The sequence below is a fragment of the Camelus dromedarius genome, chromosome 12, assembly GCF_036321535.1.
Source record: "Camelus dromedarius isolate mCamDro1 chromosome 12, mCamDro1.pat, whole genome shotgun sequence".
NCBI lineage: Eukaryota > Metazoa > Chordata > Mammalia > Artiodactyla > Camelidae > Camelus > Camelus dromedarius.
This window is the reverse complement of record NC_087447.1, coordinates 62,808,901-62,833,036: the sequence shown is the minus strand read 5'-3', so window position 1 is coordinate 62,833,036 and position 24,136 is coordinate 62,808,901. Positions and strand designations below refer to the sequence as shown.

Genomic DNA, 24,136 nt, shown 5'->3' with positions numbered 1-24,136 from the left:
AAATGCATCCCATAAAATAGACCTAAGTCTAGATTACCTGGGCATTAGCTTCCAGTTAGACACAGAAACAGTAATTTACATATTCAAGAAGCCAGCTCCTTTCCATCCCATAAATATGCCTTTCCTCATGCCCTAGTTTAGCCAGCCAAAGGTTCACTTTTCTATAAATTTCTGTGTTTCTGAGATACAGCTATATATATATATATATATATATATATATATATATATATATATATATACTGCATTCATAGTCTTTTTGGCTCTAATGCAATGGCTCCATTGCTTAGAAAATCTGCATGATCAAAAATCCAGCTTAAAAGCCCCTTCTTCAAAAGAGAAAAGAGACCTAGATAATTTCAGACTCATGATATCCAAGCTGTTTTCTCTTCTCAGGAGTTACAGTGACATTTAAAAAAAAAAATAGCCGTAAGTACATATAATAAAAGCTAAACACTGTATTTCAGAATAAATACAGCATTTGAGTATTTCTCCCTCTTACTTACGTGTTTTGACCTTTTCTTTTACCACTAGTCCCGCCCTGGTAATTAGCACAGGGCTTCTCACTTTATCACCCAAATCGCTTATATTGGATTAAAACACAAAGTCACTTAGACCAGCAACTGGAGTTCAAAGTCACAGCTCGTTTTGTTTTTCTTATGTCATAACCAAAGAACCATATAATTAAATCCATTAAATCAATGAATTATGTTAGATCCAGTCCCCCTTATAAAAACCCTAGCTGGAGGACAGATAGAAAATATATTAATATAAATATTATAATACATGCATTCTAAAATTAATATTAATGTAAATATTAGACACATGATCATGTATATTTCTATTCATTCCAGCAGCCATTGACTTTGACAGATTATTTTTCCTTCTTTTTCTCTGTAGTAGGTTTCTGAAAGCAGAAGGGACAGTTCTTGGCAAGGGACCGTCTCTTGATGCTTTAAAAAGCCTGTGGGGCCTCTCCCCCCGGAGTCCCCGCCCGGGACAGGAGTAGCCATAAACATTCGGGCTCCAGCTGCTGCTGTCAGTTTCCTCTGCTCAGAGTCTGCTCTCTGGTGGCTCAAGGAAGGATGAAGGCAGATTAGAGTCTGGAGGTCAGTGTAAATGTAATGTCCTCCTTAGCTGGGGACAGATGTGAGCAGGTGCACAAAATGCAGTCTTTTCCAAATGGAGGGAGACTTCTGGTTACTGAAAAACAGGCTTCCCCAAACCAAATCCTCTCCAAGTGCAGTACTGGAGTTCTTCCCTTTCCGTCAACTATGGTAAGAAATTAGGTTCTTTCTGAAATATTTATTGTCAGAGGGATGTGACCTTCACACGCCAACCCTGAACGCACTGAGTGTCCTTCGACTTCAGATGTACCCAGGTTTGGGTCCTGGGGATACTTCCCTGGGGGTAACAGCCCTCTTCTCAGCCAAAAGTGCTAAATTCTCCAGCAACGTAAGACCCAGTATGCTTTAAACGGATGCTGACGGGTTAACTTGTTTTCAGAAGGCATATGCTTCTATCGTCTGCTTTTCAGAGAAGCACGTACACCTAAGATCGTTAGGAGCCTTAAAGGCCGTCTCTCTGGTGGAAGAAAGTGCCTCATCAGCTCCCGAATAACAGTTAACAGACAACAGTGTCAGCTCCCACCAGCTTCTGGGAGGAAGTTTATCTTATTAACTATCATTAAATAATCCAGGTTTAATTAACTTGCGCTGTGATCAGTGACAGCGTGGGGGCTGGGGCGCTAGACCTCCCTGCTCTGTATCTCCAGGCATCCATCAATTTGGCGCCAGAGTGAGCGTGAAGGGAGAAGGGTCCCACTTTACCAAACCAACTGATGCCACTGGTGCTAAGTCAGGGCAGGACAGAAGGATCAGACGTTCTTAGCAAGCATCAGAGAGTACAGCACAGAAATCTCTGTTCCCCATGCCTAGGGCCCTTCTGGAAGGCAGGAAACCGGAAAGAGTGCTGCACTGACCGAGCAGCAGCCTTGGATTCTGACCCTGACTAGTTATTCAACGTATTGACTGTCTGGCTCGGAACAAGTTGCTTAACTTCCTTGGGACATGCTTCTCTTTTGTGAAAAATGAGGATCAGGATTCTTCACAGAGTTGTGAGCATTACGTGGACTAACATAGCTGAAAGCAACTTGTAAAGGAAAAAAACTCAGAGTGAAAGTAAATCACTGCAAGGTCCCCAAACTGGGGACACCAGCCTGACTGAGCAACACGGCAGAGACCTGAACTCAAGTGTAACCCTTTCCTTGCTGTCCTTTCGGGTCAAATTCATGATTTGTCAATTGACAGATGACATGAAGTACTATGTGCCTGGGAGGAGCTTTTTATTAATCAGTGTCACAGGCCACGTGCAGCTGGCTCAGCCCCTTTGCGACCTTGTCTTGGGTGGAAGTTTTCTGTCCACAAAGCCTCTCCACCAGGGTAAGTGGGCACACAAGGTGGCTGTTCTTCCAAAGAAGGTTCCCCACCCCTTGGCTTGAGTGGAAATTCAGGTCACTTTCTGCGGAACTGAAGACACACAATTCACTTGAGCAGAAGCTCAGAGCTTTGGAACCTGCAGGGAGGAGAAAGGGGATCCCCTTGTGGATTTTAGCAGGGTCTCACTGCCCCGTGCGTGACCCTTCCCTCCTGATCTCCCCCCCCCCACAGCCCCCAGGGTTAAGTCTATGCCTCTAAGCTCACACTTCAGTATCTAACGGTGATTACGATTGCTGCCACTTTGAGCACATTCAACCTCCTGGTTCATAGCAGCCTCATTATACTGAGAAGCTAATAACTAATGGTAAACTTCCTACACGCTGAATTCACATGCTTTGCCAAGATGCCATGTCTCAGCCAATGCCACAGAAGTCAATAAGCTTCCTTCTTAATTCCGAGCCTGCATGAAGTTTTAAAACCTATTCTCCTAAGGTCTCTTGGCTTTGATGCGGTCTCTTGTGGTTCTCCTAGAAGCACAGAATCGTCTAGACTGGTGTTTGGTTGGCTCAGCCGTATTTCTTGGATGATTTTGCTAAGACTGAGCGCATTTTCAATCAAGACATCCTCTCTGGGGCAGTTGCGTGTGGGTGGAATATATAAGGGGCTATTCACATGCTGAGAAGCTGGTATCATCACCGCAGTGGACCCCACCAAACCTCTCCTGGCACTTTTGGACTTAGGCACGCTGGAGATTAAGGATCTGCAGACATATCTGTTATGAATGAAACATATGAACTTCCAACTTTGTAGGGGGAATCTGGTTAAGATTCAGAGACAACACTGGATTATTCAGAACTCCGAGGGTTAGGACCACGGGCTCTCTGCTCTGAGATGAGCATTAACAATCCCCAGCCCAAGTGTGAACCCAACCTCACATTTTTCTATGCTTTTAAAAAACTCATCAAGGTTAAGTTTTAAATGTCTCACTGCCTCCCAGAAGCCGCCGTCATTTTATTTGATTGTGTTTATTAGGAGCACACTTCTGTAACTGCCTGGCACAGACTCCATGTACCTGTCCCACCACACTCCTCCCATGACTGTCCCCATCATCCAGTCTAACTGCATTCCTTGCCGCTGGCCCAGCGCATGATGCTGGTTCATGGGTCACCAGGGTGGGGACCACGACAGCCTCACTCACTACTGTATCTCCAGCCCCCCACCCAAGGCCTGGAAAGGCATTTCATTCACTGCTGAGTGAATGAGGACATGAAAGAGGCCCCCAAGTCCCCTGGGCCTTTCTCTTCACTGCTCTCTCTGCTTAAAATGCATTCCCACGACAAGCTTCATGGCTCCCAACGCCCTTCCTGGACTCCTCCAAGTAGGACAGAAGACTTCTTCCTTTATCCTTGCTCTGTGCCCCAGTGACACCTCCTCAACTCTTTCTAGCTCCTATTTTTTACAGCCAAGAGAAAAGGAACTTCCACTGTTTGTCTAGAAGAAGAGTCAAAGGGTCCTAACAACGACGCTTAGATACCTGGAGGGCGGCTTGTTCAGGAGGGGTTAGAAGGCTCAGGTTCCGTGGCTCCAAAGTGGGGAGTTGGCTCCCATCACACGGAGGTGGATTTTGGTGCCCTGTAAGGTCTGTCCTGCGAGATAGTGAGCACCTGGACTAGGGCTCGAGCCTTGGCTGAACTACTGTACCAGTGAACAGAATATCTGTAGTCGGTGGGAGGTTGGGCTGGGTGACTTTCAAGTTCCTTTCAAATCTGTGCAGAGGTGGTAGGATACAGTGGTTAGGGCTGCCAGGTATGGACCCTGGCTTGGCCACTTACTAGCTCTGTGACCTTGCGTGCATCAGTTGGCCTTTCTAAGTCTAAATCTCCTTAACTTTTGATGAAAGTTGATGATACCTACCCTTTAGGGTAATTGTGAGGGTTCAATGCAATTATACCTGTGTGAAAAACAGCACAGTAACTGGTCATGGTGCAATAAATGTTAGTTGCTATGTGTGCCCCTGCCTTTATCTGTGCACTGAATTGCACGAGGTTTCTTACCTCCATTCCTTGGCTCTAAGGCCCCTCAGCCTGGAGTGCACCATCCCCATCATCTACTTAATTCTAGGCGTCCTTTCAGACCTAGCGCAGGGAGCATGGCCCTCAGTGCTCCTCTTACCTCCCTGCGAACACTTACGACAGTGCCATAACCCAGTGGCTGTGGGCACAGCTGCTGTTACCCTCACCTCTGCCAGCACTTCGCCTGTAGCAGACACACCACTCATTTCACTGGAGCTCCAGGTTCTAGTCTGGGTTCCATATCTGGACCAGGACTCGACAAATCAGGCATCCACCTCCACCAACACTCTCCCAAACACACTGGTCTTCAACTCTGATGGTCTCGGGGCGAGTCCATGCTCTTGGACAAGCATCTCCTTTCTGATATATTTCTAGATCAGACTTTTGAAAACTCAATAAAGATTTTCCGAAGTGGACAATCAGCATAGCCCCCCAGGCTGCCTTGATGCTCTGTCCTCTGGCTTCGCCTCTAGGGGCTGAAGGACCTCCATTCTTCCCCATCATTTGTGTCAAGCTTTCCTACCCAAGTACCGATGTTCACTGAACGTCTAAAGTTTACCAAGAGACGGCTCACGACATCAGAGCTTTATCTGTCAAACTTCCGTCCAAATGTGATGCTCGATCGATGGTGGCTGGAATATATAATGAGCCTCTTGGGCACTAAAACTCAAGCCTGCTTTCATTTTGTCAAAGCAACTTAGTATTTTGATTCAAGATGCCAATGATGTTAACTTGCCCCCAAAAGAATCTGCATGAGAGAAAGATGAGTCGGAAGCTGGGAGGAGGGTAGAATATTGAGGCCAAATTGTGTAAATATTACTACACAGTCAAGAATGGGCAGCTACCTCTATTTATCATCGTAATTATTCAACCAAGTGGTGGGAAAGCCCATTTATTGTATCTGCCAGCCTTCCAGGTAAACAAATAAGCAGCCGAGACTGGTTGTGCATGTGTTGTCTGTGTCTAGGGGTGAGAGGGGCATTTATTGACTTCAATTACCTCTCCTTTCCAATAAACGAGAAAATGCCTAGAATGCTTAATGCTTTCCTTAATGGTTCTTCACTATGTTTATTTAAGAGGATACTTTAGGAAAAAGTGAGAGAGCTATTACTGCTGTAACTAAGAGCTTGCCTCCTGAACCCAGAGGACATTTTTTTCTCCCTTACTGTGCTGTGAGAGTTCTCAAGAGTTTGCTGTCCTGACCGCCAGCACCAGACTCTCCCAGGCTGCCTAGATACTGACTCCCAGGCTCTGAGTGTGCGGCTCAGCGACGGGCATTTCTAGGAAGCCACAGGCGTCCTGGAGACTGAGACCCTCTGCTGTCCTACAGTGGGTCTGGGAGGCTGCTGATCAGTCTGTCGGGGAAAATGTGCTTGTTTGAATATTCTTACAGAGTGGATAGCACTGAGGTTATGAGTCCTATAAAAATGGAAGAGTCCCCGTTCTTAAGATGCAGGTAACAAAACAGGGGCCCAAGATGAACCTTTCTTGAAGCAGCACACCGTTCTCACCAGCTGTATGGTCCCGGCACAGCACGGCGCTGCCACATTTATAAAATGGAGATGATCATATATCACCTGCTGAACACAGGGACTGGGCCAGATGATGTTTTCAGGTCCTTTTGCCACAAAAATCCAGCAATTTATTTTATAGCTTAGTTACAAGAGTGACTTGAAGGAGGAGAGCCAGGAGGTGGGTCTGAGTCTGCACAGAGTTCTCGTTCCGGAAACACTCGCTTTTTAAACTGAGAAAGCCTCCTCTTAGGATGTCTAGGGGCTGAATCACAAAAATTTCCAGCATTCTGGGTTTACTGGAAGTAGAAAGGTTTATGGGGACAAGGACAGGAGCCCTGGGCAAGGATATCACCTTGAAACTCACTGCATTTAAAAACATCAGTGTCTTATGCAAAATGCAGAGCCAGCCTCGCTCTCTTCAACAAAACCACCCCTCTAAATCCCCGCTGTAAAGAAATTCTGCCAAGTCTGCCCCACTGTCTCTTCTTGACGAACTCATACTCATCCCTCAAAACACAGCACAGAGGTGGCATCTGGTGTCTAAATGTCACAGAAAGCTTTCCTCTGGCCACAGCAGGGACTCTGTCCTTTCTACTCCCCTGCATTTCTTATAACACTTTACTGCAAACAAGTACTTGCAAGCTGAGTTCACAATAGCCAGCTCCTAAGGGACTGTCATTTTTTTCACTTTGAATCTGCAGTGCCTAGGACACTGCTGCCACCCCAGATTTTTGCTGAGTGAAATGAGTTCTCAGAGCAAAAGGATTAATTAGCTGATTTAGTTTCTCCTGCAGGGTCTGCCCTGTCTTGTTGGGAACCTCTTTTGAACCCTGCTGTGAATCACTGCAGGAAGGCTCTAGCAGAGCTTTGGTGCATAAATCAATTTGTCTACAAAGGAAATCTAGGTAAGGCCCGGACAGCTGGCATTCATAAATCCTGCACGTTGGTGGCATCTGCCAGAAACGCATTTCCCCCAGCACGCATGCCTGGAGTCACATTGGAGCTAATTTACATATTCAACAGGTTGGACATCCCTGCATCTACCTGATGAAAACACAAACAGAATTCACTGGGCAGCACAGAGTGAACGGCTGGCACTTTTCTAGGCTGCTTGGAGGTCATCGAAAGGTCTCTGGGAGGGAGCTGTGACCTCTGGGGTCTTCCTCTGATGAACTCATTTTCCAAGCTGCAACTAAAAACTTCCTACAAGGGAAGAGGGCAGAGGCCCTGCCTGTCCTCAATTACCTAAAGGGATGCTTTATAAATGGCCTCTCTTCTGGCCACAGTCCCTTCGGGCCAAGTTCACACAGGCTAGAAAAACTCCGGGTGCAATTTTCTTTGAAGAGGGCAGTGAATTTATAGCATCACACGTCAGAGAGAGAAAAAGAAGGAGAGAGAAATGCTTCTGGCTGACCACTGCGGCCACGCGACGCTGTGCAGCTACGGCCTCTGACCGGGAAGGTCAAGGTTCAGTGACTCTAGTTACATCGACAAACACGAACCACTCCATCTCTGCCGCTCTGAGGGCTGAATCCTCCTCTTCACTGTGCTCCCGTACAGCTGGCCTGTTTTTCACTCAAGCAAATCCAGCTGCCTTTACCCTCTGCAATAGGTTCCCAACTTGCTTCCCTGCCACTGGCCCTGCCCTGTCTAACCTGGTCCCCTCGGCAGCCAGCAGGCTCTTGGAAAGACAGACCTGACTGTGTCCCTTCTCCACCTCAGAGCAGCCAATGGCTCCCATTGCTTTGGGGTAATTTCTAGACCCTCGTCCTGGCCAGTGGCTCTTGTGTGATCACTGGGCTCAAAAGTCTCTTTTGTCACCACTGAAAATCTCTTTCCACCCCCTCTCTTGCCCTTAAACCTTCCTCGTATAAACAGCCTCTCCATCTGGAACGCTCTCCCTCCCTACCAGTCGTCACACATCTAATTCCTACGTATCTTTTTAAAAAAATTGAAATATAATTGATTTACAAGTTGTGTTAGTTTCAGGTGTACAGCAAAGGGACTCAGTTATATATACATATATATATATATATATATCTACTCCCTTCCAGAGTCTTTTCAATTATAAGCTATTACAAGATATTAAATATAGTTCCTCGTGCTATACAGTAGGTCCCTGTTTTTTATTTGTTTTATAGATAATGGTGTATAACTGTTAATCCCAAACTCCTAATTTATCTCCCCCCTTGCTCCCCTTTGGTGACCATAAGTTTGTTTTCTATGTCTGTGAGTCTATTTCTGCTTTGCAGAAATTTGTCTCATTTTTTTCGATTCCACATTTGTCTCATTTTTTTTCAATTCCACATAAAAGAGCTATTGTATGATATTTGGTGCAGCCACTATGGGGAAGAGGATGAAGGGCCCTTAAAACACTGACAATAGAGTTACCAAATGGTCCAGCAATCCCACTCCTGGGTATCTATCCAGTAAAGATGAAAACTCCAATTCGAAAAGATACATGCACCCCAGTGTTCACAGCAGCACTATTTCCAGTAGCCAAGACATGGAAGCAACCTAAGTGCCCATCAACAGATGACAGGATAAAGTTGTGGGGTGTATACACACACACACACACACACACGTGTGTGTGTGTATATATATGCATATATATATAAAATGGAATGCTACTCAGTCTTAAAAAAGAACAAAATAATGCCATTCACAGCAACATGGATGGTCCTAGAGATGATCATACTAAGTGAAGTAAGTCAGACAGCGAAAGACTAATTCCTGCTTATCTTTTACCTCAACCTAGAGGCTACTCCCTTTAGGAAACCTTCTTTCTTGATAGGGTCCTCCCACAGAACTCTGTACTTCCCCTAACAATGCTTTATCAAGTGGCTCAGGCCAGCCTGTTTGTATGCCTGTGCCGTCCATAAGCTACATGATCCACGGGAGTAGGGGCGAGCCCGTCTTGTTTACCCTGTAGTCCCAGCACCTCTCAAGGTAATGAGGCACATCAGAGGCAGTCAGTAAATATTTCTCCCAGTGAACGAATGAACAAATGCATGTGTGCCAGGATGGTAACTCAGGCCACCTCTCAGAGCTGGGCATGGGGGGAGGGAGCTCTCCAAACCGCACTCACCGTTACAGGTGCAGCGCACGTTCCTGTAGAAACGCGGGCACACGAAGCTGATGCGAGCCGTGCTGTAGGTCATGAGCGCGTGGGAGTCCAGCGACAAGCCTTGTTCGCAGTGCTGTTCCTGACAGTCCAGCCCCGAGCAGTTCTTTTCCAGGATGGCTGAGATGCGCATGACGTTCTCCAGGTGTCTCCTGGCGTTGGACAGCTTCTGGATCAGGTAGGCCGGCTTGTAGAACTCGCTGTTGTGTGTCTCCACCGCGAACAGCATGTCCAGCTCGCTGGTGCCTGCCACGGGCTGGATGCTGATGATGTGCAGGCTGTCCTGCTTCTGGGTGAGGACCGCGTTCCGCAGCGTGCGCCGGAACCCGTGCATGTGCAGCCCCACGAAGTCCTCAGGGGACACGTTCTCAAACCGGATGGTGACGGTGTTCTGCAGCATCTCGTGCACCAGCTGCTCCACGTGCACCACCACGTCGATGGGCACCTGGAACCGGCCGTCACTCACCGACACGTTTAGGACGTACTTGCCGCTGTCCAGGCCTCCCAGGGCGATGATTTTCCCATCATGACTGTTCACCTTGAACAAGCTTTTCTGCTCCGATTTCAGGGCAAATGTGAGCACATCATACACGTCTTGGTCTGTGGCATGGATCTTCCCAATGACCCCACCAGGAAAGTCGTCCTCCATGGTGACAATGAAAATTTCCAGGGGGATGGCTGTGGGCTTGTGGATACTTTCCTCGATGACCCGCACGCGGATGTAGGAGTGAGAAACTTGCTGAGGTTTGCCTGAGTCTCTTGCCTAAGACAACCAAGAGGGGGAGAGGAAAGAAAGTAAGAAAAAAACCCATAATAATTAAAAAAAGAGAAACCAACAAAACTCAGATAGAAGATGTCTGTTCCTTTAACCACATTTGCTTCTTCCTCCATCCCCTGCCACTCTTCTGTCAAACTCAGAAGATGGGCACTTACATAAGAGGAGTGATCTATCACCTTCTGTCCCCATATGTACACTCTGTTATGGACAATAAAATGTGCCCACACAAGAAAGCCATTGGGGGTGAGTTGGGAGAAAGACAGAGGGTGCAGTGAGATCCAACGTGCCCACAACAAGCTGGCCTTGTTTTCACTTTGGACACAAGCCACTGGAGAACCTCATAAAGTGGCGTTCCCACGTGGAGGAGAAATCTTTGTTCTCTTTGGTGTCTATCCTTTTGATCGGGCCAGACAGTACTTTTCTGCTCATTTAAGAAACAACGTTATTTAAAGGGAGAATTACCCAAGATGAAGACTTAGAATAAAAGATGGTACACTGAAGGGAAAACTAGGTAGCTTGAATAAAACCATCTTGTCTTCCTTCTTTATACGAGAATTGACAGAACCAGTACTCTGACAACAGATTTTTACGAACACCTGCCCCATGTGACGTAGTCAGTCAGGAGGGCTTCAGGGAAGGTCAGATTCCCAGGGGCAGGTATCTCAGGATGTGGGGCCACAGTGGACCTTGCAGGCCAGGTGCCATCTGGGGAGATGTGTCCTTGCATGTGGAAGGTGGTGGAAAAGCAGGAGCTTGGCCATCATACAGACCTGAGTTCAAATCTTGGCTCTGCTTCTCACTATGTGTCTGGCCTTGCATAAATCACTCAACTTCTCTGAGCTTCAATTTTTCCATCTTTAAAATGAGTAAAATAGTATCTATCTCACCGGACTCTTGTACTGTGGGGATTAAGAGAGACAATGGTTGCAAAGGACTTAGCACAGGTCTGAGCCATAGAAGTACTTAGTACGTGAGAGTTAATGTGGTGGTTGTTATTTTTATTATTACCATCAGCATATGCTTCTTTTTAAAGGACTATATGAACCAGAGATGCTGGAATGGAAAATTCATGTAGGAGATAAATTTAGCAAATTAGGTTGAGCCTCAAGTCAAACTGTGTAGGGCCTCAAAGGACAGTGATAAGTTAGGACTTTATAGGCCAGAAGTTGCTGACTCAAATGCCAAGGGCTAGAAAGATGACAGAAAGGCAGGCATGCAGCCACTGGGGTAAGGTGACAGACTAATGGGCCCGCGGCCTGACCAGGACTGGACAGTCATGTCTGCCTAGAGACTCCGAAATTCAAAGTCTAAAAGAGCCTGGAGGCAGAATTCACAAGTTTTCTGGCACTAGGGAGCTCAGATGGTTTTTGTTTAGGGGTCAGCATACTTTTTCTGTAACAGGCTAGATAAGGAATAGCTGAGGCTTTGGGGGTTATATGATCTGTGTCAAGTACTCAACTCTCGGTCCAGCAGGGAAGCAGCCACAGAGCGTATGTAAATGAATGGGTGAGGCTGTGTCCCAATAAAACTTTATTTATAAAAACAGGTTGAGGACAGGTTGTGGTTCAGGGGCTGTAGTCTGCTGACCTCTGGTTTAGCAAATGACATAATCGAAGCGGAATGATTAACTTGGGAGGGGTTACAAATAGATCAGAAAAGAATGAGGCTGAAGCAGAGGAATCACCCAGGAGGTTTCTGCAATAACATGAGTGCAGGACGATACAGAATAACGCAGGGTGATGGCAAAGAGAATATACCTGATGCACACTGGGAGCTTTTGAAGGCAGACACTTGGGACTTGGTGGTCGTTTAATTTAAAGAACTAGGAAGAGAAAGCTCTCTGCGGTTTCCAAAGTCCGAGATGTGAAATCTCCTCTCTAACAACCAGAGAAGTTATGCAAAGAACTGGGCTAGCTTCTGTGAGTAGGCACTAAAAACCTCTCCTTGCCCTTGGGGACCTATACTGTGATATAAAGTTGTTCACATAATAGTGTTGGAGGAGTGGGTGGCAACTGAAGAGTTCACTGATGTGCTCAGGGCCAATGTCATTACTGTGGAAGCTTTCATGGAGTAAACCATAACTTATCCAAAGAAATAACAACATATACAATTAAATGCTATATAAAGATCACGATTGTTGGGGTGAGGGTAGAGCTCAGTGGTAGGGTGCGTGTTTAGCATGCACGAAGTCCTAGGTTTAATCCTCGGTACTTCCATTAAAACAAACAAAGAAACCTAATCCTCTCCCCTACCAAAAAAAATATTATGACTGTTATTCCCACCATTAATAATGAGTTTAGGTTGCCCTCTTTGCCAATTATGGGTAAAAAAAAAAAGTCATTCAGTTTCACTGAAGGGATCAAATCTTGGTACAGGCAAAATGTGCACACAGGAACATTCTGGTGTTCTTGAATTACCTGCTCCTAACCACACCCTTTCCAAAACTGCCACTTTTGCCTCTTTGTCTCACGTCATTTTACACAATGACTTTGAGGAAGCTGAAATGTTGGAAGGACATTTCCAGTTGAGTCCCTCGTCTCCTCCCTACTCACTGGGGAAACTTACCAAACAGAGGTCTCTTCCAAAGCAGACACCATGAAATGGCTCAATAACGTTAGGGCAAGGATTGGTCACTTCCCCAAGTGGGCGATGTGGGAAATACTTCTCACCACAAAGCAGTAAGCTTTGACCGATTAGCTGTCTTGAGGGGTCAACTGGAACGCCAGGAATGTTCAGAATGCAAATGTGAGGACAGTGACCGTCAGCCTGGCACATCCTCCAGGAAGGTCCCTGTTGAACAAGGATGCTCCCCTTCCTTCCTGTTCAATTTCACACACAGAGGCCGCTTTTACTGGTGTGAAACTGAGTTGGAGATGAAAAGGGGAACATCCCTGCACGGGAATGAATTATGTCTACTTGCTCAGCAAAGAAAACCCAACCAACGGGCACAGCAAGTAGCCGGGGAGAAAGCTGGCCTGATGCAGGCAGAGAACAAGGTGGTACCTGGACACACAGCACGTATTCCAGAGACTCCGTGTGCCGGAAGACCACCGCTGACCGCAGGATCCCATGCGAGTCCAACATGAATGCTTCCTCTTCGTTTCCCGACAAAACAGAGAAGGAGAAGGGAGGCCCATTGTGAAAGGAGTCTCTGTCTGTCACCACCAGCTGTAAAATGCTGGTGCCTACTGGCTTATTTTCCTGCATAAGAGAGTATATTAAAAAGGAAGATAAAATTACACCTCTCTTCACATTTTAAGAAACCCCATCATTACTGGCTGAGAGTGCTGGGCCAGAAAACAGGGCTTTTAGTGGAAGGGATTCCCCGTGATATTATCTTGTCTTCTGAAAATGTGCTGGCGTCTGTTAGTGTCATGCTTCCCATCCTTGGCTGCCTCCCCGTAACTGCCCCATGAGACAACGAGCTGCAGGTGAGAACATGAGGACTTGGCCTTGAACGGATTCGTAGGCTCCAAGGATGGTGCCGGCTATACTTTGCCCTTGAATTCACCTGAACAGCTCTGGAAATACATGGTGCTCACCAACCTTTGTGACTATGTCAGAAATCTTCTCAGGCCAAGAAAATATCAGCCCTTCGGGATGGGAAGGCATTTCCTCACTCTTGTCACAGCACAATTACACGAGGCCCAATATAATGACACAGTGTCACAATACTGGACTTTTTAGAAGGACAGCCTGGAAACTTCCCAGTAAAAATACAAAGGTACATGTCAGGTGGAACACAGGGCTTTACGCCTCCACCCATCACCACACACAGTTTTGCTGTTTGTGGAGAGAAGGGAAAGGGGATAGAATATTCCTCAGCTTGAGAATGAAGACAAAGGAAAGCCATAACTCCAGCAGTTTTGGAAGCTCGGCTGTTGGCCAGCATTATTTTGCAGAACCTCTGCCTTCTCCCCCACATGGAAATACAAAGCCTCTCTGTCACTCCTTCTTGGGTCAAAGGTTGTCCTCACTCTGAAAATGCAAATTACACTCCTGGAGGCTCAGGGGCTGGCTCCTTGTCCCACTGGTTAGACATCGGCATTACTGCGGCCAGGGCCTGAAGTCGGTTTCATTAGTTCAGGCGTTCTAACGACATCAACTTTGGATTAAGTGACTTTGCGTCACAGAGATGGAGACAATGAGACTTTGCATGGACCAGAGTCACGCACCGGGCGGGCACGCTCAAGTTTTACATGCTGAGTTAGTCTTCTAAGAACCATGTGTTGGAATAAGGAAATGATTCTGGGGTGAACAAAGGGAGGAACTGTTTTTTGAAGGAGAAAGAGAAGGGAACCTCAGAGACCTCTTATTCTGCTTCTCCTCCCAAGAGGCCTTTTGGTCATCGGGAAGTAGACACCATCTCCCTCTGGAATCTGCGGTGGAACCGCCTCAGCCCAGCGGAGATTTACTGGTCCACACTGACAGCATACTCAGCACCACACAAAACAGAAGATTTATTAATTTGTTTGCTCGCTCTATAAAGGCCATTTCCTCCGCAGAAGAGAGAGAGGGGGGATGTGGGCCCGAGGGGTCGCATCCGAGGAAGGAGGGTGAAATATAACACAGACAGGCCCCGGCGCTGCAGACAGGAGCCACGGTCACCGCTCACGGGCTCGGAGCCTCTGTTCGCTCCCTGCTGACTTCTGTAGCACGTGTGAGAACAGTCTGTCAAGCTGATTGATGCGCGTCATAAAACCGAACGAGGAGCAGGCAGCGCGGCTTTGCGCTGGCGGCGTGCGCACCGAGGCGGGGGCGCGGCAGGAGCGTAAGGCGCGGGGCAGCCGCGTGGTGGGGACCCGCGTGGTGGGGACCCGCGTGGGGCAGAGCCAGCGCAGAGAGCGAGCCACCGAGGGAGGCGCAGGGCCTGCACGAAGCTCTGCGGAAGTCGGGGAGGGGTGGGAACGCACAGCTGCTGGAAAATGCATCAGGGAGGAGAGGAAAACCGAAATACCACCGCAGAAGGAATCGGGTTTCCCTGACGAAGGGGTGGGAAGGGAGCGGAGAGCTGCTCTCCTCGAACCTGATCCCGGAGAGCTCAGCGGTGCAGGGCGGGTGGCTATGGATGGCCCCCGCTAAGTCTTGGATGTTATTCCAAAGGAGCCTTCAAGACCTGGCTCCCTCTCATCTCACCTTCTACCCGCAAAGCCCTGGGAACCCATCGCGGGTGATTCTGCGGCCAAACTGCATCAGGCAAGAGCTGGTTCTCTAGCATATCTGTGGTCCCCCAAGGCGCATATATCAATCCCTGTCTCCTATAAGTCCTCCACGCTGACAGTATTCCTGGACTGGATTTCCTGATCCCCCTGAAGGTGGGCTTCAGAAGCTTCTAGAAATCTTGGGAGGTGGAAGTAGCTTGGTGCTTAGTACTGTACTCATGAAATATCTTTTGAATTAAAAAAAAAATAGATGGGAGGAAGAGCCATTCTCTCTGATAGCAGAACACCCAGCAGTAAGTCACTCTATCCTGCAGTCTAACTTTAGAGAGCAGGTGGATTTCAAGTGCTAAACAAATTGCTTATGGAAGACTGGCTTTAATGAGTAGCAGGGCTAGCCTGATGTCGTCTCCCTCTGACAACGGTTTGGTTCGCATCAACCTCCTTCCCCTGCTAGAACAGCACAAAGTGGCGTAAAGGCAGCCTGCCGTCATGGAACGGGAATAGTCCTTTCAGGAGACAGACCTGAGTTCAAATGCTGACCCTACCACTGAACAGCTGCGCGATCTTGGGCAAGTCACGTAACCTCTCAGATCCTTACTTCCTTCACTATAAAGTGGGGGCTGGGGATGCAGTGGGGACAGACGGTGTACAGAAAGCACCCGGCACTTCAAAGAACCCTATTGGAGACAGCGATTATCAACTGTTATTAATCACTTGCAGTAAAAGAATCAGGTTCTTTTTTGCTTTTCTTTCTTCCTTTCTTTTTTTTTGAATCAGGTTTTTTTTTTTAGCTGGAAATATTTTAATACTGTTCACAGAAACATACCATTTATGAATTTAAGAAAAAAAAACCTTTAAACCGCTTTGAATTTCACAGTCTCTTGGGATACATCAGGAATATTATCAAAGGTGAAAACCTTGAATCAGGCTCTTCTCATACCAGCCCTATGACAGGATGAGTTGATATTAGGGAAAACCGATAATAAACCATGATGAACCACAGCAGAGGAAGGAGGCTGGGTGCACAAGGCAAGATCCGCTCACCTGAATCACGGCGGTGTAGTTAGCAGGTGTAAAGACAGGGCTGTTGTCGTTCACATCGGAAATATCGATGTTGACAGTGGCCGTCGATGACATTGCCGGAATGCCACTGTCTACAGCCTGGACAATCAGGGAGTATCCAGACACCTGCCAAAGCACAAAGGGCCGACAGTGAACTGTGGCGCTTGCTTCCTTCTGGGCCCACTCAGATGCTGCAGGCTCGCTGTGCTTGTTGAAGACCAGACATACTTACTTTATTTTTTTTTTAACGGAGGTACTGGGGATTGAACCCAGGGCCTCGTGCATGCTAAGCATGCACTCTACAACTGAGCTATACCCTCCCCCTGCTTCACTTTGATTCTTTAAACCAGGGTTTCTCAACCTCAGCGTCAACTGACATTTGGGGCCAGATTAATTCTTTGTTGTCGGGCTGACCTGAGCACTGCAGTATGTTTAGCAGCATCCCTGGTCTCTACCCACTAGAAGCCAGTATCGCTTCTGCCCACTTGTCACTACCAAAAATGTCTCCAAACATTGCCAGATGACCCCTGGGGGTAAACCCCCGCCAGCTAGAACTGCAGCTCTCGGCCTTTGTGCAAACTGCAACAGTTGTCAGCACTGATTTGTCTTATGCACCAGTTTGGATACTTCAGGACTATGTTCGGGGCCTCCATCACCCCACGAGGTCTTTTTGCTTTTAAGTATCATGTCTGTGGCATCTTTTTCAATATTTAATTTCACTTTGAAGACATATTTTGGTCAAAAAAGAAAATGTTTAGAAACTTAGTTTAACCTCGGACAGAGGAAATTTTCTGGATTGTTCTTTCTGAGCTAGATACCTTCAGGTGATCCTTTTGTATCTGCTCACTCAGGGCCAAAGCTGCTCATGAAACCAGGCCCACAGGATCCCAAAGCTGAACGTACTTTTCTGCCTTCTTGCTTTGGAAGAGACAAAATTCAAACCATCCAGAAAGACATATTTTTGCTGTTTCTTTAAAGCCTCCCTAAATTAGAAACCACCAGCAACTTTTGGCAGCCTGTTCTTTCACAGGTCTAACCCAAATGCTTCCTGCTGCATTTTAGTTCATCCATGTTTACTCCCATTGTTTAAAATGGAGAGACTGCTTACATTTTCAGAAACCATGCTTGATTTCAGTGAAGGGGTGGGTGGTGGAGGGAGCTGCCCCAAACTAGCTTACCCGTTCCCGGTCCAATTTCTTCTTAACCTTCACAAGACCCAAGAGAGGATCCACAGCAAATTCATTGTCCCGATCTCCACTCACAATGGAAAAACGAATCTGTCCGTTGGGCGGGCTGTCTGCATCTTCTGCTATTAGCTTCATGGGTTATAAGCAAAACAAAGCACAGACATGACACAAGTGACAGAGAAAAGCTTCTTCTTAGGGTCCCAGGCCTGTACAAATGGGTACAGCTCTGACAGTTTTTTTAGGCGCTCTGTTCACTAATGCCACTGACCAGGCCCCAGCGGGAGAGATTTTGGGTTGGCTGACGGGGGAAAGCACCATTACGGAAGCTGCCATTTTATTTCTGTTCATTTTTATCTGTCTACAGCCTGATGCTTGTAAGGACAGATGCCAAACTAACTGATAGGGCTGTTGCGGTGATTCTTTCCCAATTCTGCAAAACAACGGTCTCTGCCACTGAGCGGGGCATTTTCTAAACCTATGCATTTCCACATTAAGGAAGCCCCAGGAAATTCCCCGCTGTCTGCTGCTCCACATTGGTGATGTTGGGGTTTATAGGTATGGAAATAGTCTCATAACAGCCCCAGGCCTCAGGAGAGAGGGCCTGGGAAGTCCACGTTTGATGTGTAAGGAATGACCACCCACAACCCGGTGCTGCGGGAGCCAGAGATGAGGATGGGTGGAAGGGACCTCTCCAACCTGGGGATGGTGGGGCTGCTGAGGCTGCTGAGGCTGGGACTCACTGGTTCCCAGATGAAATTTGTAAGTCTAACAGCACCTGTGTTCTCCTAATACACGGCTTCCAGAAAGAGCTCCTCTAAGAGTGACCAATCAATCTTAAGCTTGATTCCACTGCCCTACTGTGTGTGTCTGTGTGTCTGCGTGTGTGTCTGCAGGAGGTGGGCTGGAAGGATTTTCTGTCCTTAGCCACCTACTAACTTGTCATCCCAGGTCACAAACTAGTAGGAGCTGCCATTAGAAATTCATTCATGGTCTGTCTTGTTTTCTCAAAAATCATACACTCCTGGGAGGAAAGTGATTAGCGATCACTTGCATCTTGACATAAATGAGCGTTATCAGACCCTTTCTAATAGACAGAGTGGAGAAGGAGCAGCTGAAAGGCTGGTGCTGACTAGAGTTCTTGGGAACAAAAGGACCCCAGAAGGAAAAAGTGTGAAGAGAATCCGAGGGAGACGTGGCTCACTTTTTAACCCTGGTGAGGACTGTCAGTCCCAGATATCTGGACCTCCCACAGGCACCTACCAAAATGACGGAGTCCCCAACCAAGGCGTCCTCACTTATGACAGCACTGTAGACGTCCTGGCTGAACATGGGAGGGTTGTCATTCACATCCGTGAGGTTGATGCTGACCGTGGCCACGGCACTGAGGGCGGGGGTGCCCCCGTCTTTCGCTTCCACCACCAGGTAAAACTTTCTGCATAATTCATAGTCGAGGACCTCAGATACAGAAATACCCCCTTGGAAGAAAAATGGAGAGCTTTAGATTTGATTCGGAAAAAACACATGTCAGCAGCTCCACAATCATGGTTGTGTTTGTAACATCATCTCCCGCCAAGGATTTTAGATATTCAGGAATTTGTTTACTTAATGCCCTGCTGAACATCCCAGAGTCTGATTAATGCTGTCAGTTAAAACATAGCTATCCACCAGACACAACACTGAAGAAATTAAAGTCTTTGTGTGTTTCTGCAGTAGTTTCTGAACTTCTCTCAAGCAGCCTGAAAATCTCTGGCATTATTCACCCTCATGCAGTCTGGGGGAGGGACAGAAGGGAGCATCCCTGATCAATGTCTCCCCATGATTCCTCAAGTGGACCTAGGCAGGCTGGGAATGAGCCAAGACATGTGGATGGGATTGTAGGACCCCACCCCTCATCAGTTAGTCTGTGCTTGCAGAGTTAACTGAATTGAATTAACTGCTAAGGTGCCTTTATAATATGCTTATCTAAAATGATTATGGGCAGAAACAGGCAAAGACTGCAGAAAGTTCAAGATATAGTGACTTAATGGAAAAGAAATGCCTGGGAATCAGTGGCCAAAGAGTAAGAGCGAGTTTAGTGTCTACAACTACAGAGCAGAGCTAATGGCCGTGTCGCAGAGTCATTCAAATTAAGCAAGCAGAACAGATGAAAGCCGCTAGCTGGGCGGCACCCCCAGGGGCTCCGTGAGTGCGCCTTCCCTCCCATCCCAGCCCTTCCTGCTGGGCGGCCCATTCCTGCGTTCTGCAGTGGGTAGCTGGTCATCCTACGGCCTGCAGAGCAGACCTCAAGGGCATTCACCCCTCTCCCACCTGGCAAACAGTCACTGGGACCACAGCACATCCGTTCTCTTCCCAGACAGGCAAGTTCTCTAGGAGCTAAGGCTGCCCTTCTATTTGAGGTGAGAAACAGAAGTCACACTTAGAACAAGAGCCTCTTTCTCTCCATAATTAAGTCTTCTTAGCAATTACCTCCTCGAGTGCTTTATTTTGCAACCCGGTCTCGTTATCCAGTGCCAAATGTACACAGCACTTAACCATCTCCCCACAGTGTTCACATACAATGGCCGTAACTAGACAGGCTAAGGCTAACACATATTTAAATGAGGAAAGTCCCCATACATTTTAATTTAAAGTAATGACCTTAATAAACAGAGCTACTGCTGGGAGATGCTGCTAATGCAGTCCCTCCATCGATACTTCCACCTTCCTGTACTGAGGGCAGGGACTATATGGCCTCCAATTTTTGCACCCCCATGGCATAAGCAGTGTTGTCCGGACATCAGAGCACGTATCCCACAGTCAGGAAGACCCGAATTCAAATTCTGGATCCACGTCCCCGCCCCATGTACTCACATCGGGGAAATAATTTAACCTCTCTGCAGCTGTTTTTCTCGTGTGGAAAATGGGAGAAGTCATGAATGATTTAACAGGAATCAGGCATATTTGCCATGCTAAACATTACTAATTATGATATTTCTTGTTCATATTTACTGGATTATCCAACAGAGAATGGACTCCTTTGCCCTCTTGCTCAACAAGTGCCTGTTCCTTGAGCAATGAGGGAATTATGTCCAACGGCCAGAAGGTGTGAGACTCAACTTTCTTACCTGCAAAATGGGGCTGCCTTGCCTATTCATGGGGAAATAGGAGAACAAATGAGAATATCCACAAAAGAGATTAGAAAATACTAACACACTCTATAAAAATACAAAGGTGAGTATGTTTACTTTTCGAAGAGTAGCCCCACTTTTTTCTGAATTCCCATCTTTATTTACTCAAAGCATCCCAACAGTTATTAACGCCCTAATGAAGAGAAAGCCCTGGGGTGCTCTTTTTGTTTTCTTGGTTTCTTTCTAGGCATCTTTTCCCCATGAAAGGCGCAATCTCCCCGAGAGCTGGAAACGGCAGTGTCCTGACCAGGAGCAGTGAGCAGGAATCCAGTACTTCAGCTCCAGCCAGCTGGCTGCTGGGTTCAGAAGGCTTGAGGGTCACCTTGTCTATCACTAATCAACATCTGTCTTAGTAGGTGACCAGAGAGGGCAGCCTGAGTGTGGACAGTGGCAAGCGGAGGCTAATCTCCAGGAGCACTGCCTAACACATCAACATATGTGAAATCCATGTTAAAAAGAAAAAAGTAATTGGGAATTTGAAATTTGCATCTTTTGGGGAGTGATGGAAATGTTAGCTCTCTTGATTGTGGTGGTGGTTTCATGGGTGTCTACAGCTATCAAAATTCATCCAATTGTACATCTGAAATAGGTGTAGTTTACTGTACAGGAACCATACCACAATAAGGGTGTTTTAAAAAAGGGTGTTTATAAGCAGGAATGAGAGAGAAACAAACTCATATGCTCACTATGCAAATTCTACCTCCTCGCCCCACGTTGAACCACGTTACTGTTCTTGACCTTTCCTCTCTGAAAAGTCCTGGAGTCAACCCGGGGGCCAAGTATTTCCTAAGCAAGCCCACAACAAGGAGCTTCAACTCAGCTGGGGCATCTTTAGGAGCAGAGTGCCAGAGGGCCCTCTGGGGTCTGCCTGCAGGCGCTGCCCTGAGAAGAGCTGTTCCACCAAGAAGGGTGGTTGATGAGAGGGTTGGGAGGAGAACCAGGATATAGCGAAGCCTTGGCCTCTAAGTAGGCTGCGGTTTACTCACCTGTCTTTGGGTTGATCCTAAATTTTTCTTGTTCATTTCCAGACCGGATGAGATACGTAATCTCAGCATTCGTGCCTATATCTTTGCTGGTGGCAAAGACAGCAAGGACTTGGGTGCCAGGGGAGGTGTCCTCGGGCACCGTCACCAGGTAGTCCCTCCTCTCGAACACAGGGGGGTTGTCGTTAATGTCCAGGACGGTGATGGTGACGGTGGCCAGGGAGGACAGGGCCTGGCCGGGGCTCTGGTCGGCGGCCTGCACGCTGATGTTGTAGGATGACTGCTGCTCTCGGTCCAGCGGCTGCTCCAGCATGATGATGCCAGATGAGCTGTCGATGGAGAAGTACCCGTCGGCCGAATCGGCCAGGGAGTACACCACCTTCCTGTTGATGCCTGCGGGAGACACAAGTGCGTGAGCAGACAAAAACGGAGCCGGACGCTCGGCGCTAGAACATTATGGCTCTGCTGACTTCCTAAGGGCCACACACAGAAAAACAGCAATGCCAGAAACCCACAGCCACGATCCGATGACAACTTCAGTTTGTAAAAATTAAGACAACTGAACCAAACGGTAAAAAAACGGAAACTATGGCAACTAATGTCAGAAATAGTTGGATTTTCTTAATATATTAAAGAACCCCACGCATCTTTAAGAAAAACTCTAAGACGCCGCCAATAGATAATATGGGTCATGATGTGCCACAGAAAGAGAAAGACAAATTAATCGACTACGTCAACAAGTATTCCTCTAGAGTCTAGCAGGCACTATTCCAGGTGCTGGAGAGTCTCATAATGGATGAGACTAGAATGTTTTCTGAGGAACACATTTACATTCTGGTGAGAGTAAATAAGAAATGAACAAGAATAAGGAATCAGGACAAAAAATGGTATGTTAGAGAGTAAAAAGGGAGAAAAATGAAGCCATAATGGGGGATCGGGAGTGTCGGGCGCAAGGCAGAGAGTCTGGGAGCTGGAGGAAGGCTGGTCATTTTAAATCAGGTGGTTGGAAGTTTGACATCTGAGTGACGACCGGAAGGCGGGGAGGGACTGAACAGTGAAGACTTCTGGGGAAGAAGACAGCAGGCAGAGGGACCCACGGGTGCAGGGGTCCTAGGGTGGGAGCCGAGCTGGTGTGCTTGAGGAGCGCAGGGGAGACGACCAGCGTGACCAGAGTGGAGAAGAGAGCCAAAGGAGACGAGATCAGGGTCGGGGAGCAGACTGCATGGCAAGGTGGGGAGCACTGGAGGAGGGGATGTCAGGTGATGCGACTTGGATCTTAACAGGATCACTCAGGCTGCTGGTTGTGTACAGAACAGCAAGACAGGAAGCAGAGACCCGCCGGCTGGCAGACGCCTGCAGGGACACAAGCCTGAGACAACGGCAACTTGAACAGACCGTGGTGTTGGAAGGGGTGAGACGTGGTCGGGTTCCAGATGTATTCTGAGCACGCAGGTGGGAGAAGTGAGGGGGTCTTGGATGTCTTCTGAACTTGGAGGTGGTGAAGAAAGATCCCCTTCTCCTTGTGGAGCTGGCAGGATGTGGGATGTAAATGACAGAGAACATTCCAGAAGGACTCTTAGGTTTTGGCCCCGAGCAACTGAAAAGAGGCTGAGATGCAGAGGACTTTGAGGAGGACCAGGACTTGGACAAAAGACTATGAGCCCGATTTTGGATAGATGAAGTTTAAGGTGGGCATTTTATACTGCAGTGGAGAATCAAGTAGGAAGTTAGTACAGGAGGCTGGAGATCGGAGGAGTTATATATCTGAGGGTCATCAGCATTCAGGCAGCCAGCAGAGCCATAAGAACGCATCAGGTCATAAGTGAAGGTAAAGAGAAAGAAGAAATCCAATGACCAAGGAGTCTGGAGCTCCCCATCAAAGCAGGGGCAGGATTTAGCCACAGGGTGAGCTCCAGTCCCATGACTTAAAGAAAGGCACTGAGTTTTAGCAAAATACCATTTTACCTTATTATATACCAAAGCCAGAACATAGCAACCAGGAAATGTCCATTAACAACCAACAAATTAGTGAATGATGACTGAATTGACTTCTGGTTCTGATGGCTGATTCAACTATTTTCATGTGAGGATCTTAGCACTTCAAAATGGTTTATATGCCTCAAATTCAGTAGGAGTTATGGTTTATAAGAAGCATAATATAACAGCTTCACAGGATGAGAAAGCATCCTGTTGATCCTGAATGCTCTAAATGAAGACAGTCATTAGTCATGACTTCAGCTATGAAGACAACCTGAAGATGTCTTTTGTGAATCACGAACCCTTAGAATATAAGCTCTTAGAGAGAGGGCCTTCGTGTGTGTTGTTTTCTATTATAACACCTCACCATGGGGGGACAGGCCTTTGGCAGTAATAAGAGTTAAACACTTTACTCCCTTAATGTTCAATTTCCCTTAAGCCAAAATTCCCAGCAAACCAATAAAATAATATATCTGGAGGGAATGACATAAATTGCATTATGTGGCTTTAACCAAAAGGTCAACACTGAGAACTTGTTCTTGGTTCCATTCCAGAGAGTCCATTTTTTCCCAAAGTTTCATCATTTACTCTTATTTCTCTTTCAAAACAACCGCCCTGTGATATATAAACATCAACCTCTGATTTTTATTGTTGCTGGGATTAAAAACAAGAAGT

The 24,136-nt window shown here is 47.1% G+C and overlaps 1 protein-coding gene across 4 annotated transcripts in view; it reads right to left on the bottom strand.

Moving 5' to 3' along the window:
- FAT3 (FAT atypical cadherin 3) overlaps positions 1-24,136 on the bottom strand; it is a 613,920-nt gene that overhangs the window by 36,439 nt on the left and 553,345 nt on the right. For all 4 annotated transcript variants that reach the window (XM_031460537.2, XM_064492802.1, XM_031460538.2 and 1 more), the window contains 6 exons: positions 21,488-21,877; positions 18,595-18,809; positions 17,326-17,463; positions 16,130-16,273; positions 12,927-13,124; positions 9,110-9,908 (listed from right to left, as the gene is read on the bottom strand). In XM_031460537.2, the coding sequence (XP_031316397.2) occupies positions 9,110-9,908; positions 12,927-13,124; positions 16,130-16,273; positions 17,326-17,463; positions 18,595-18,809; positions 21,488-21,877 (1,884 nt within the window). The remainder of the gene's footprint in view (positions 1-9,109; positions 9,909-12,926; positions 13,125-16,129; positions 16,274-17,325; positions 17,464-18,594; positions 18,810-21,487; positions 21,878-24,136) is intronic.